This window comes from Megascapheus bottae, chromosome 3 (assembly GCF_031878675.1).
Source record: "Megascapheus bottae isolate mThoBot1 chromosome 3, mThoBot2.hap1, whole genome shotgun sequence".
Lineage (NCBI taxonomy): Eukaryota > Metazoa > Chordata > Mammalia > Rodentia > Geomyidae > Megascapheus > Megascapheus bottae.
Genome location: NC_143511.1, coordinates 33,362,128 through 33,375,341, shown reverse-complemented (window position 1 = coordinate 33,375,341; position 13,214 = coordinate 33,362,128). Strand labels below are relative to the sequence as shown.

Sequence of the window (13,214 nt, the reverse complement as noted above, 5' to 3'; positions counted from 1 at the left end):
ATTTCAGTTTAGAGAAATAGCGAATTGCTTTTATCCCACTGTCTCTTCTTATTAGTAATTTATATGCTGAAATAGATTAGCACAGTGCAGGATCAAACCAGTACATAAATACAGCCATTTATGTTTCTCCCATCAGTTTCAACTGTAAATTCATCTCACTGAAAGCTTGAATGGTTTCTTAGGAAGAAATATTGGGAGTATTGGTTTACACCATGAGTTCCCTTAACTATGCTGTTAATTCACATTGATCTCAGAGAAAACAGAGATAATCAGTTTGACTGGATGTCTCAACAAGCTGTTCACAGGGCAGTTTAATGGAGATCTTAGGGGCATTCCTGTTTTTTTCTTTCTTTCACATGTCTAATTACAAGTCTTAGGAGAATGCTACTGACCAACTACTGGGTCAGGACAAAATGGCAGCTTCATGGAGAGATCTAGTAATGTAGTGAACTTTGGTTTGCTTTTCCCTTTCTTACCTTAGTGCTCTCCGACAATGACAATGCAGACAGAAGGAAAAGGATATACTGTCTGGCTCTTACTTTCCTTATAGTGTGCTCATGTGGCCTGCTGCCTGGGTCCTTAGACTCTAACCCAAACCAAGCTTACCAGTCACTGAAACCTGCACTAGGCCACTGCATATGCAGCCTGGCATTCTTTAGGTCTCTCCAGGGATGGCTGTACACCTATGTCAGCCAGTCCGAGACAAACACCTCTCCTAGATCATTCCATACAGATGTAGGAATATTTGTATGGAATAAGAAAATGTTACTAAAGATAGTTCTTTAACAAGTCTTTGAAGGCTGTTGAAAGCCACTGTGGAACCAATGCAGCACCAAAGGTCCACCAGACACATGTGTTTCCACAAGGTTTTGGTGCCTCTGTCCCCTACATCCAGTCTTCTGGGTATCCTTGACTTCCTTGGTGCTCATATCCTTCTAGCTCCTGCCCCTGGAAGAAGTGGGGACCTCAGCCTCAGGGAGACCCTTCTATATGAGCTCCTTGGCGAACCCTCAACAGCAGCATTGACTCCATACCTCCCTCTTCTGCATCTCCCCTGGGAAGCTTGTTTTACAAGTGTCTTTTTCTAGACTGTGTGCTCACCAGCAAGGACCTTTGCTCCTTACTAGAGCAAAGCAGCTATGAGCCTCAGTCTTGACTGCCTCTGGCTCTGGGTTAAAATCTACTGAAGTTCCTGTGCAATGATGCAATGAGGGCTTCCTGTCCTAAGCAGATACCGTAGGGCACTGAAGGAGGCACGATAGCTCCCGCTCACACCTCATCAGATGTGTGTGAGAGATTGTGCTTTGTAGTCATCCTAATAGATGAGGGGTTTGAGGTTAATTTTTATTTTTTGTGTAGAATCAGATTTGGGTCTGTTCGCTTGTAGCTACCCTTCACCCTAGAATTTCTGATTCTTAATGGTAGAAATAAATATACAAAGTGACATGCAGAGAAGATGGGTGTATTTTTTAAGATCAGATTATTATAGTGCATTCTACTATATTCAAAAGTTTTCACCAAAAATATTTCTAAATATTCCAGATAAATTTAGAGAATGAAGCTTGGGACTTGGCAGTGGTGATAGAACCAACTCTTGAGTAGTAGTAATTATTTTGGGAAGTAACTAGGTGCCATTGTTTTTTATCCTTTTGTGCTCCAGCCCTCCCATCTCACTCACAGCCCCACAGAATTTGTAAGGTGCTGACAACCTGCCTTGTCCAAAGGCAGAGGAAAAACTTAGTCTTGAAGCAGTAGATCCTCTTACAGATGCACACTGACCTTTTAATATCTCTATGCTTATCCATACGCCATAATATCTTCAAACTTTTCCTCAGGAGAACATTTGAAATGGGTAATTGTTTTCTTTAAAATGATGAATATTATAGAAGTAAAGAAAGCACATTGTCCTGTGAGATTAACTTCCTGATTCACCTGGTGGACATAATGACCTGCCAGCAGCTGAAACTGGAATGACTGCATTCATCAGAACAGGATCTTCTACCCAGGTTTTTCAGAATCGTTGTTCACAGATGATACATTGTACTCCGTGCATTGGTTTCTCTCTGGAATTTGAAAAATAAACCTTTCCATGAGTGGAAGATTCATAAGCTAGGGCATGAAAATGTTTGAATTTGATATAAAAGAAGTTTTGAAAGGAAGATTAGTGGTTTAAACCAAAAGATGAGTCGCCCTGGGAAATTTAGCTGTGGCAGAAGTGCAGGGTTCAGTAATGAAAGGTCGTGATGGGCTGATTGCCCATTCATGCTGTGAGCCTGGTTCTCCCTGCTGGACTGTCACCTGATTGGTGGTGCTGATGACAGGGGCTTAATCAACTTCATCTTCACTTTACCAGAGCATGCAAGATTTGTTGGCTTCAAACCTCCCCATGTTTGTGGTGTGGTTGATTCTGCTGCTAAGTGGAGCTGATTATCATTTCTTTGTTCCTTATCACTTTGGAATAGAGGAGAATACAAGTTACTGAGTACATGGCTAACATCCTGGTTGGAGCTCTTTTCTACAGTCAAAAGAACAGATGAAAGCTTAATATTCTGGGTACCTAACTTGATTCTCATCCATTCTACCATTGAAGGGCTTCAAAAGAGTCTTGATTTACTATTGGGGAGCAGATAATTAAAACCCACAGGAAGATCCCCTTCTTTCTGAGGATAGTTGAGCCATAGACAAGGCTCAACTGCAGCTTCTCATGCTCCTCTGCTCCCTGTGGAACCTGGTTCCACTCAGCCACGCAGGTCATGGTCCCTTTCTAGATGAGATTATCTCTGCATTGGACAGGTAAAGTTAATCCATTTACATTTATCTGAAAACCTTAAAAGTCCACTTAGGGAAGTAACCCCAGCGTCATAAAACTATGATGTCTTGAGAACACATTAAGTCTGTTCCTCTCCTTTGAATGGACCTTAAATCTGTATTATCCAGACAGATGAGACTTTTGCTTTCCTAAATGATTTCTGCTCTTTTTAAAAGTATGTGAGAAAGGGTATCAATGTACGTGAATTAATGTACCTTCTATCTGCCAAATATAATATAACCCTTCTATTAATTACAATAAAAATATATGAAAAAATTAAAAAAATGTGAAATGGAGATTTCACAGCTTTTCTTAGTAATTCATTCTAGGGTCTCATACTGTTCAGTGTTAGAATGCAGAAGTGTGCACTACAATCTCTGCATGTTGTCACTGAGGAAGGGGAGAACTTATTAGTCATTATTTGCTCACCCCAAAAGAGCAATGAGTACTGACTGTTGGTAATGTTTGAGCAGGTGAGTGTTGAATAACTTTACTTTGGAGGTAATTGATCTTTCTTTTTCTTTCCTCCTGTTTTCTTCTTCCACATTAAGTAAAGAACAGATGCTTTTGAAGACTCTGTGAACAGTAACGCAGCCTTCTTAGTTTCTAAGACTATTGCGGTTGGTTATTTTTATGCCTACTTTCAATTTCAGGGAGATAACTTTCTACTGGTGATAAGTCTAGGTTACCATATTTGTAGAAGTCATTTAATTTAGATGCCTAATATTCCAGGGCATTGTCAGTACTTGTTTTCCTGCTTTCTGTCAGATCTGTGCTAATCAAGGTTCTGCCTTCATTTAGATCACAAGATATTTGTTTGGCAAGGGGATAGAAGTATTCTTTTATGAAGGATTTTTTTCCTACTAGATTGTATTATCCAGTCTAATACTTTGTGCATAGTATCCACATGTTTAGTTAACTATGAATTCTCTGAAGAATTGTGGTGCCATTTAAATTCAAAACTGCCATATATGAAATTGATGATGCCTTGTCAGTTATAAAACCAAATTCAAATTCCAGAGCTTCTGTCCTAAAGCTTTTTCTTTTCAAAAAAACGGCTTTTGCAAATGATTCATGTGTGTTGGACACTAGGACCCTATGAAGTGGTATTTCTTTTTCTGTTGTTAAAGAGAGTGCAAATGGCAGGCCATTAATAAAGCCTGCAGCTCTGTAAACCCCAAGGTATCAAAGCTATATCCATTGCAATTCAGTTTTATTACACTGTTTCAGTCATAAGAGTGGATGATTTGGGCTGAAGTACATAGTGAAAAAGGAAATCAGACCCATGGTTGACAATCAGAACCTAAGAATCCACTTGATATGTGACTTAAAACGGGTCATACAGCAGAAGTGAGTGAAGCTCACCAATAGATTCTGGATTGGTGGCTCCTCCCAACTTCATACAGCAGCTAGCACGTGACCATTTATATTCCTGTGTTAGACCTAGATCATAGCTGCTTAAGGGACTATGCCAAGTCTTTCCACACTTGCATTCCCCATGGCATTTACAGGGTAGATCTTAGAACCAGCTCATGTTTAATGAGAAGTTCATACTGGCTAAACACCTAAAAATCCTTCTGGATACCCCTCACCCCTGTATCCAAGCCATCACTGAATTATTTTTGTCACCAAATATCCATCTCCATCTCCTTTATCATAGTCCCTACTTTTACCTTAGGCCAGCCTGCCACCTGTCACCCTTTATATGCATACTGTGGACCACTGTAGTGTTCTCTGAACTATTCTCCCCTTACTTTCAGCCCTCTTCATTCCTTCTCTGTATGATAGCCAGAATGATCTTGTATGACACTGTCTCTTCAAAGGCTTTCTGTTGTTGTTGTTGTTGATGATGATGATGGTAGCTGATCCTCACTATGGAACTGACCGCACTACTCATTGAGGGGTACACACAAGGTGATCCATCATCTGTCACCCACACTGTGGGGAGGGACCACTGACACTCTAGCAGAATGGGCTTGTCCTGCCTGTCTTGCAATATCTTGGTCTGGCAGCCCCTGCTTCCATTCACTCGCTTTATACTCACCATAGGACTTGTTAGAGTTTACTTCCTACAGGTACTCCTTGTTTGCTGCCCCCACTGAGCCTTTGTACTCCCTACTGCCTGAAGGTTTGACTCCCCTCCCCAGCTATTCCTTGCATACTCAGTTGCTGCATTCATTCTAATTGGCCAGGTTGAATCTCTTCTTCACAAATTCCTACCTTGCAGGTGCAATTCAGCATTGACTTTTTAAAGGAGTAAATTCTAGTAAGTGGTGGATGGCACTTTACTGTGAGTTATTGTTGAATATAGTGAGCAACTCAAAGATAAATTCTATGTGTTTATCCCTTAGTGTATTTTTGTAGATACCCAGATCCACAGGTGCTCATCTCTTACATGAAACAGGAGTGTTGGTTAACAACCTCCACACATCTTCCCTCATGCAGTTTAACATCGCTTCTGAGTGTAAATGCTGTGCATATTCTTGCTGTACTGAATTGTTTAAAGAATGAGGACAAGGAAAAGCTGCCTGCACATTTTCAGTACTTTTTTTCCAAAATATTTTGATCCATGATTGACTGACTGCAAGTGCAGGACCTGTGATGTAGAGGGCTGGCTGCATACTTAAATTCTCTATATTTAGTATATGTGCAACAGTTTTATGTATAAATACAATTCTAGCATCCTCTCTGTTTCAATGCTATTGTTACAGTTTGCTGTTTAATTTGTTAAAGATACAGCAATTTAATTTAGCCCAGCTAAGTATCTGTACAAATAAATGATCAAAACACTGATGCTAGATAGGGGCTCTTGGGAAATAGTTCCCTTATTGAGAAGTTTGTGACAGAATCATATTGGGTAGAATTTGTTGCTTTTGGGAGCCAAATTTATATAGTGAATTAACCACTTATATGACTGGTGCACTGAGCAGGGAATGTAAATCCTCTTGTGTCTCTGTTTGAATACCTGTGAAGTGGCTATAACACTGAAATCTATTGTGAGGATTAGATGAGTTCATATAAATGTGTACTTACAACTTTTTGAAGTATATGGTAAAGGTGCACTAATTGCAGCCTGTTTATGTTGGTTTTTTTGTTGATATAATATTTACTCATTTAATATATAGGTGCTTTTTTCCTGCTATTGTTTTCAGTTCTGGGGTTGGAGAAAAACTAGAGATCACTTTTCAGTTCTCTTGTTCTAGGGTGGCAAACACTATAATTTCAAACATACATGCTTATAGAGAGAGTATTGGAATTGAAATGACCGTGATTTTTAAGAACATAGTGTTAATGGGCCTCATGTTAGTTCACCTGAGATGAGCATAAATCAGCATGCACCAGGTATCCAGGGAGGCAGGAAGAGTAAGTGTAAACATCCTGTGGCAGAGAGGAGCTTGGCCAGTCAAGGTTTAAATGCGGAAGAAGCCAAGTGTGCCTCAACAGTGCAGAGCCTCAAAAGCAAACTGGAAACAGATTATGACAGTGTGGCGGGTCTTAAAATATTTTTTAAAAATTTAAAAAGGAGGTATAATTACAGAGGAATTCACACAACACTTTACCAATGAGGAAGCAAATGTATATATGCCTTGATTAGGTAGTGGTGGAGCTGAAGCTAGAAACTGAATGCCCCATATCCCTACTTTGAAAAATAAAAATGCATATACAAAGAGCATAAATCATGTAGAATGTTATGAATATTTACAAAGTAAATACACCTGTGTAGCATACCAGGCAATCTTGATATGATCTCTGTGGCATCCACACCCCAAATAGACTCCCCCCTAACTCTAGCAGTTCTCCACAGGGACACCTCATCCTGACCTCTGACACCAGAGTAGTCAAGCCTGGTTTTGAGCTTTATAAACTTGTGAGTGAAATCCTGGGTGGCAACCTCTTTTCCTGTCTATGTGGCTGCTGTCACTGTTGTATTCAACCATTTTATTGTTTGTGTAACAGTGGGGTTCTGTGTCATGGTCCAACATATGACCCTCACACAGGCTTCCTGTCTTTCCTCCCTTTGAAAGTGTGTGAAATGATAGCTAGGTTGTGAGTCCTGCCGTGTGCGCTGGGTTAATTTTCCTTATCCAGATCTCTTCTGAGAAACCAGCTGAAGATTGTATGAATAATTTTCTCTTTTTCAGTCTTATTCCTTTGAACACCCTTCACTGTTACTTGGAGAAGAGATTGCAAGGATTTCCTGATGTGTGCCTCTGATGAACTGATGTTCATCCTCCCTAGATAAGCCAGTCACGTGCTGGTTTTCATGTGACCCTGATGGTCACATGGTGCTTTTATTGAATTTACAGGCTTGTGAAATATTAGCTGGGCTGCTGCACATTCCTACTGGGCCTGGGTCTCTTTGCTATTTAATTGGAATAAATCATTTCTACTTTTAAAAATCAGACCTATTGAAATAATTCATTAATGAGATGTATTTTTATCCTGTTTACTTCATTCAGCTTTTTTTTTCTTTCTCTCTCTCTCTTCTGTCTCAGATGATGTTGCACCATATTTTAAAACGGAACCAGCCCTACCACAGATTCATCTGGAAGGGAACCGTCTTGTTCTCACCTGCCTTGCCGAGGGAAGTTGGCCTTTGGAATTCAAGTGGCTGCACAATGGCAGTGAGCTCACCACCTACAGCAGCGAATATAAGTAATTGATCACTTGCAAATAAGATTCCATCTCAGAGTTACATGTTTGGGAGACATACCCTATTGGCCTGAATAGCTGGAGGGGTGAAAAATATTGGATGGAATTTCTAATCCACAAAGTATGAAAGGAATAGACTCAAACATGTAATTAGAATGTGATTTACTATTCTGATACAGGTTGTATTTTCACCTACAAGTCTATCATTATAATTGTGAAAGTAAGCCTGTTAGTGAAACTGCCAGACAAAAAAAGGTGTAATTACAGAGGAATTCACATAACATTTTAACATGAAAAGTTTGCTTTACTATGACAACAGCCCCACCCCCCAAGTATTGTTCCTATCTCCAAAGGCATAAATGTTTAAATTTAACTGCTGAGATCAGTAGCTTCCAGAGCTCAGATGTTCATCAACAGACTTAACTAGCTGCATTCTCTCTGGAGTTAGGATAAGAAAAGGTGTGTTTCTGTGAGTGTGGGTATATACACAAAGCCTCCTTGCTGGAGTCTTACCATGTGCTAAACCATGGGAAAACAGGATGGAAGAACACCTTTTGAGGAGCATTGTCTGGGACAGAGCATAGGCACTAAGCCTGGGGCAGAAGGGGAGATGCTATTAAGTTTGAGGTACAGCTCCACTCGGCCCTGCCCTTCAGCCTCAGTTTCCTCTTCCAGCAATTGAGAGCTTCTCAGGCTTCTTCTGTGTGGGCCTGTTTCTCTGTGAGGACTGTGAGTCTCGATGGTAGACTTAGAAACAAGGGCCTTGTGTGAGCCATGGGCTTTGGCAGCTGATGACTTGAGGGGAAATACTTGTACTCCATTACTCTCCCTGTGGCTTTGGAGAAGTTAACCATTTTGATCTTACTTTTCTTATCTGTAAAGTAAGGATAATAAAGCCACTATAAAGGATAATATAAAAGATAATGTCATTGGGTTCTCATAAAAATTAAAGGGCATAATGACCTGTGTGTGCCAGGAAGAAAGAACAGGGTCTCAATAGGACCTAGATAGTCTTCCCTGTAAAACGTAGTAGTGATTTGGATGATCCCTTGCTATGGTTTTCACAGTTGGATACCTGCCATGGATAGTGGGAGATGAATCTTTAGTTTCCCTATGGATGTTTTCTGAAATATAGCCTTTTGTAGAGGCACCAAGCCAGCTCTTTTCCTGAGCCATTTACTGATTCTATCCACTTCATGGAGGAAAGGCACATATCTCCCTCAGGAGTCTTCCTGGGCAACTCTATTGTGGCCAGTGAAAGTTTAAAAAGAAATGATTTTGGTATATTATCTATTATAACTTCTTTTCCTAAAAAATGATTAAGGTACGTATGGAACCCATACATCTCTGCACTCCATAATGTATATTTGTGATATCTGCACTCCATCACATATATTTAAAACAGTGTCTGTTAGCTTCCAGTATCAAATGAACAGTGTCATTGTTCTGTGCAACTATTGGAACCTAGGAGGAGACTCTTATTTACAGTGGTTGGTAACTACAGAGTACATGAAGGAAAGTTCATGTTGTTCCGTTTTGTTTTGAATTGTCCCTTCCATTGGCAATATTTCCTTATTCATTAGAATGAAGTTTACCATGACCACCCATAAGCTGACAGATACTGCTGCTTGTGCTGAAGCAGGACTGAGGGAAGTCTTGCTACAGGTGGGCCATTAGAATCAGGCAGCTGCTCCACTGCCATTTCTCTAAAATCACTGTGAGAAAAAATGGGTTATTCTGGAACAAGAATGGCATGGGGGAGATATGGTGAATTATACTCTGTTCACAGAGAACATCAGATGCCAAGATTGCTATCAAGACCCTACCATGTTTTGTGATCACTTTTTGTAAGATATAAAAGTGGTCAAAAACCTCATGTGATTTTTTTTCTTACAGATTACTCTTTCTTCTTCCTTCCAGTAAGCACTTTCAGTTGTCACATGTTAACCTTCCCAAGACCTTTCTGAGTCTCAGAGTGGAAAACATAGCTATTTATGAAAATGGTAGCTGTTTCCTACTGGAAAGGAAGCCCATCATATTGCCTCTCTTGTCATCAGTTATGAAAATACAAACTATAAAAAATAAATAATTTTACTATTTCTAGCTATTACTGAAATACTGTTATCTTTGCCACTGTTGGGCAATGATGGTGATTAGATATGTGCATAGTAGTTCAGTCATAACACCAAGTTTTCATAGGTATCTTAAGTGGGTTTATACCTAGTTTTTCTAGAAACCATTTCCTATACATTATTTTCTACTTTGGGAAGAACCTGTTATATTCAGTGTGGGGTGTCAAGAGTTTCTTAATGTGAACAGAATATGTCTTGTTATTGCAGTAAGAAGAGTTGGGTAGTCTAAACCACTGAAACCCTTACAATTTCCTTATGAGACCTATCTCTGTGGTTCAACTCTGTGACCCTGTAACAACAGAAATTGATAGATATTTATTCCTTCTTCTTATTCTAGTAAAAATAAAAAGGTCTCGGGAGATTGTTTTTTACATTTTATAAAAAGGCAATAAATGTTTTATGACATCAGTAAATATTAGTAAATACCCAGGAATAATTTTTATACAAATGAGTAGAGCTGAACATGATGCTTATCCACCAAGTAAGTCCAGCTACTCACGAGGTGAGAATTAGGAAGACTGTGGTTTGAAGACACCAAGCCCACCATCCCAAAAGTATTGGCATCTCATCTCAGCTAATAAGCTAGGTATGTGCCTGAAACCTTAGATACATAGGAAGCATAAATAGGAGGATCAAGGTCCAGGCTAGCACATGCCAAAAATGGGATAGTCTATTGTAAAAATAACTAAAGCAAACAGAATTAAGTGTATATTTCAAGTGATAGAGCACTTTCTTAGCAATGTAAGGTCCTCAGTTTAATCTCCAGTGTACCACAAAGAAACCGATGATGAAAAAAATTAGAACCTAAAAAAAGGACAAAACCTCATTAAGAGACATATAGAAGACCTTGGATCCAAGATCTAAACATTGCAAAAGTGCCATTTCCTTTTTAGGTATAGCTGACATTTATTCTACTATTTATTGAATCTTTTATCAATAAGATATTTAATATGAAATGCCAATGACATTTTTTTTTGCCAGTCCTAGAGACTGAACTCAGGACCTGAGCACTGTCCTTGGGTTTTCCTCAAGGTTAGTGCTCTACCACTTGAGCCACAGCACCAGGTGTGGCTTTTCTTTATATGTGGTACCGGGGAATCGAACCCTAGTCTTTGTGCATGCTAGGCAAGCACTCTAACACTAGGCCAAACTCCTGGCCCCACCAGTGACATTTTTTGTGGCTGTACTGAAACTTGAAAAACTCTGGTCCTAGGAGCCACTTTCCCCTTTTCTGCTCTAGGCTAGCTAGCATTCTACCACTAGAGCCACAGGTCTACTTCTGGCTTTTTGCTGGTCAATTGTACATAGGAATCTCATAAACTTTATTGCCTGGGCTGGTGTTAAGTATGATCCTCAGATCCAAGCTTCCTTAGTGGCTAGAATTACAGATAAGCTACTGGCACCTTTCTGCCAGTGACATTTTTAATGGTTAATTTCAAGTCATTCTACTAAACCTTATGTAGACATATAAGCAGAAAAGAATATCAAAACATTTTTATACACTAGGTTAATTATAGGGAGATATTAAGAGATACATGTACTTAAGCTTCCAGACAGATCTTTAAGAAATCTTTTTATTTTGAAACAACAGTCAAAATAGACCCTTATTTTACATAAAACACCAAAATAAGTTTCATACATATTGAAAACTTAAATTTAGTAATGGAAACATAAGAAAGCAAAGGCTATATTTGAATGTTCTACAAATAAACTAGAAGATTGAAAGTACTTAAAGCCGAGAGACAGTAGCTCAAGCCTATAATCCTAGTTACTCGGGAGATCGGAATAACTTATCATGGCTTGAAGCCAGTTAGGGCAGAAGGTCAACTACCAAAAATCCAGAAATAGCTCAAAGTGGCAGAGCAGCTGCCGTGAGCACCAAAGCAGAGGGTGTACAAGACCTGAGTTCAAGCCCCAGAACACACACACACTCCTCTCTCTCTCTCTCTCTCTCTCTCTCTCTCTCTCTCTCTCTCTCTCTCTCTCTCTCTCTCTCTCTCTCACACACACACACACACACACACACACACACACACACACATAAACACAAGTATTACAAATTTACTAGCAAAGAGATCAGTGATAACCATGCAAAAGTTTACAAAATCTCTATGCTAAAATGATTATTATAAATTTAAAGACAGCAAACAAGATATTTGTAATGCCTCAGATAGGTATCTCTCTAAAAACCTGGAATCATCTGGAAAAGTGGCTGGAGCTCAGTTCTACTTGGTACTAATTTAGAGCCTTCAGGATGCTTTGTCTAACCTGAAGGGCAGCAGTGTAAAAGCCTATGAGCTCCTGTGTTCAGTTGGTGAATACTGACTCCATTATCCTAGCTATTGTTTGTAACAAAGTTGAGCACTAGCTCTTACATAAACATTCTGGTTGCAGTGCAGTAAGCAAGAAATATGAAGACTGGATTGAGGCAAATGGCTGTCAACAGCACAGACATAAAGCCTCTTGAGGCTCTTAGTGGCTAGTATGAAAGAATTCTAGCAGTAGCGCAACTGAAAGGAAGACTCAAAAGGATCCCATTGGTTCCATCTTTGAAACACTCAGTGTTACCTGTACTTATTATTAAGTCCAATTCTTCAGAGACAAGTTACAGTTTCTATAAGGACAATATTCAGGAGTTAGTAGAGCAGTTTTTCTTATTTGAGTTAGTATCAAATTTGTATTTAATCTTGTATTCCTTCTTCCCCTCAATCCTATCATGAATATACCTGACTGTCTGCCAGCACTTCGCCTGGTCTGGTTTGCTTTGCTAGCATGTTGATTCAACACTTCACCATTGCTTTTCGTTGCCCTGCTTTTTTGGGGGCCTGGATATTGTAATTGCAACTTCTTGGAGCACTAAGAGAAACCTCAGTGACTTCCCTCCTTTTCTCCACTCTGTGGGAGCAACCCTAATGTGTCAGATCATCAGGCCCAGTTACAGTACAGTACTTCCTTTCCTGGATCTCCACTTATCAACAGGCCCAGTTACAGTACAGTACTTCCTTTCCTGGATCTCCACTTATCATCAGGCCCATTTACAGTACAGTACTTCCTTTCCTGGATCTCCACTTATCATCAGGCCCAGTTACAGTACAGTACTTCCTTTCCTGGATCTCCACTTCCTTGCAGTGGACAGTATGATCAAGGTGAGTTGTAGCTTCAAGTCCTCTGACCCCTTCCTTCATTACCTATGGGAAATATTTCCTCTAAGAACCAAGACTGCAGACCCAAAAACAGCCTCAAATTAGGATATACAGAGAGAGCCAGTATCGCTAGAGAGATCTTGATTTCCTTGTTTATGGCCACAGATCAACATGTATGCCATGGATAGCAGTGGCCATCATTGACCAGAGCTGTTCTCAGTAGCATTGTCCTATGTGTATGATACAATAGACAGTTGACTTGTGGATCTCTGGTCAGTGCACCTTTCACTCCTCCTGTGAGGAATGAGATGAGACTGATTTGAGGTAGTGCTGTATAGGCTGCCAAATTCATAGACATATCTGAGTCCCTGAGTGGAGGCACTGACTGAGCCAGTAAAGAAGACGGATCCCAATCCAGGACAGATCATGAGTTTGGTGAGTCACTGTGTGTCTCTGTGGTGGAAGGGTCAGATTGCC

General features: G+C 39.9%; 1 protein-coding gene across 1 annotated transcript in view; it reads left to right on the top strand.

Annotated features, from left to right (window-relative positions):
- Positions 1-13,214, top strand: part of Sdk1 (sidekick cell adhesion molecule 1) — an 803,720-nt gene that overhangs the window by 310,436 nt on the left and 480,070 nt on the right. Inside the window, exon 2 of the mRNA XM_090329832.1 lies at positions 7,306-7,465. Coding sequence (XP_090185958.1) covers positions 7,306-7,465 — 160 coding nt within the window. The remainder of the gene's footprint in view (positions 1-7,305; positions 7,466-13,214) is intronic.